At 63.4% G+C, this 834-nt stretch overlaps 1 protein-coding gene across 1 annotated transcript in view; it reads right to left on the bottom strand.

Annotated features, from left to right (window-relative positions):
* The window catches only part of Dnm2 (dynamin 2), a 65525-nt gene continuing 64691 nt past the window's right edge, over positions 1-834 (bottom strand). The window contains 1 exon segment of the mRNA XM_019209097.1: positions 1-51. Within this exon segment, the coding sequence (XP_019064642.1) occupies positions 12-51 (40 nt within the window). The 3' untranslated portion in view covers positions 1-11.

Raw genomic sequence — 834 nt, 5'->3', positions numbered from 1 at the left:
CTCCACGAAGCTCAGAAGAAAGGTCGGGCGGGAGCCGATGGAGGTGTTCGCCTGGGCACAAAAGAAAAATCAGAAAGCAACATTTCAACTGTGTCCCTGGCTGCGACACAGGGCCTGGGGCCCCCAACAGGGCGAAAAAGAGAGCGGGAAGGGACAGGTATGGTCTGGGGTGGTGGGCAGGACCCTGCTCTAGGTCTGTGCTGTCACTGGAGCTGCTGGACCCGAGGAGGGGTCCCTAGAAGCCAGGACTATCCCCAAGCAGAGCCCCCGCCGAGTGAGGTGTGGGCTTCCCCGGGGACCCTCAGCGTGGACACGGACACAGGGCCACAAGCAGCCACAGGAGGTCTTTCCCTTTATTTAGTTTATTAATAGGGTACAGAGCGCAGGCACTTAACAGTGGTCAAACCGAGCTGGGAGTGAGCAGAGATCTGCTCAGAGAGGGGTGCCCAGGAGGAGAAGGGCAGAGGGGTGGGTGAGGCCGGCCTGGTGGAGACTCCAGGCCTAGCGAAGGCACCTCCGGTGGCCAAGGCAGGCCGGGCTCCGGCTGTGTGGTTAATGTGGCCGAGGAAGGAGTATGTACAACGTGGGCCGGGGGAGCCCCAACGAGGCCTGGGGACACAGACGCCCTTGGCTCCCCCGCTTCCAGGTGGCCTTTTCTAAGTAAGGTGCCCCAGCCGGCCTGGACCCCGCTTCAAGACGGCACCCACAGCGCAGCCACCTCGCTGGCACCCCGAGACGCCACCCCCAAAGTGCAACACCCCAGCACCCCCTGCCTCGGCCTTTGCCCTTTGCACAGCGTGGTGTCCAGTGGGGCTGGGAGGGGCAGGACTGCCC

Source organism: Fukomys damarensis, unplaced genomic scaffold (genome assembly GCF_012274545.1).
Source record: "Fukomys damarensis isolate Sample0158 unplaced genomic scaffold, DMR_v1.0_HiC HiC_scaffold_37, whole genome shotgun sequence".
Taxonomy (NCBI): Eukaryota; Metazoa; Chordata; class Mammalia; order Rodentia; family Bathyergidae; genus Fukomys; species Fukomys damarensis.
Note: the sequence above shows the minus strand (reverse complement) of the source record. Positions and strands in the feature narration are given on the sequence as shown.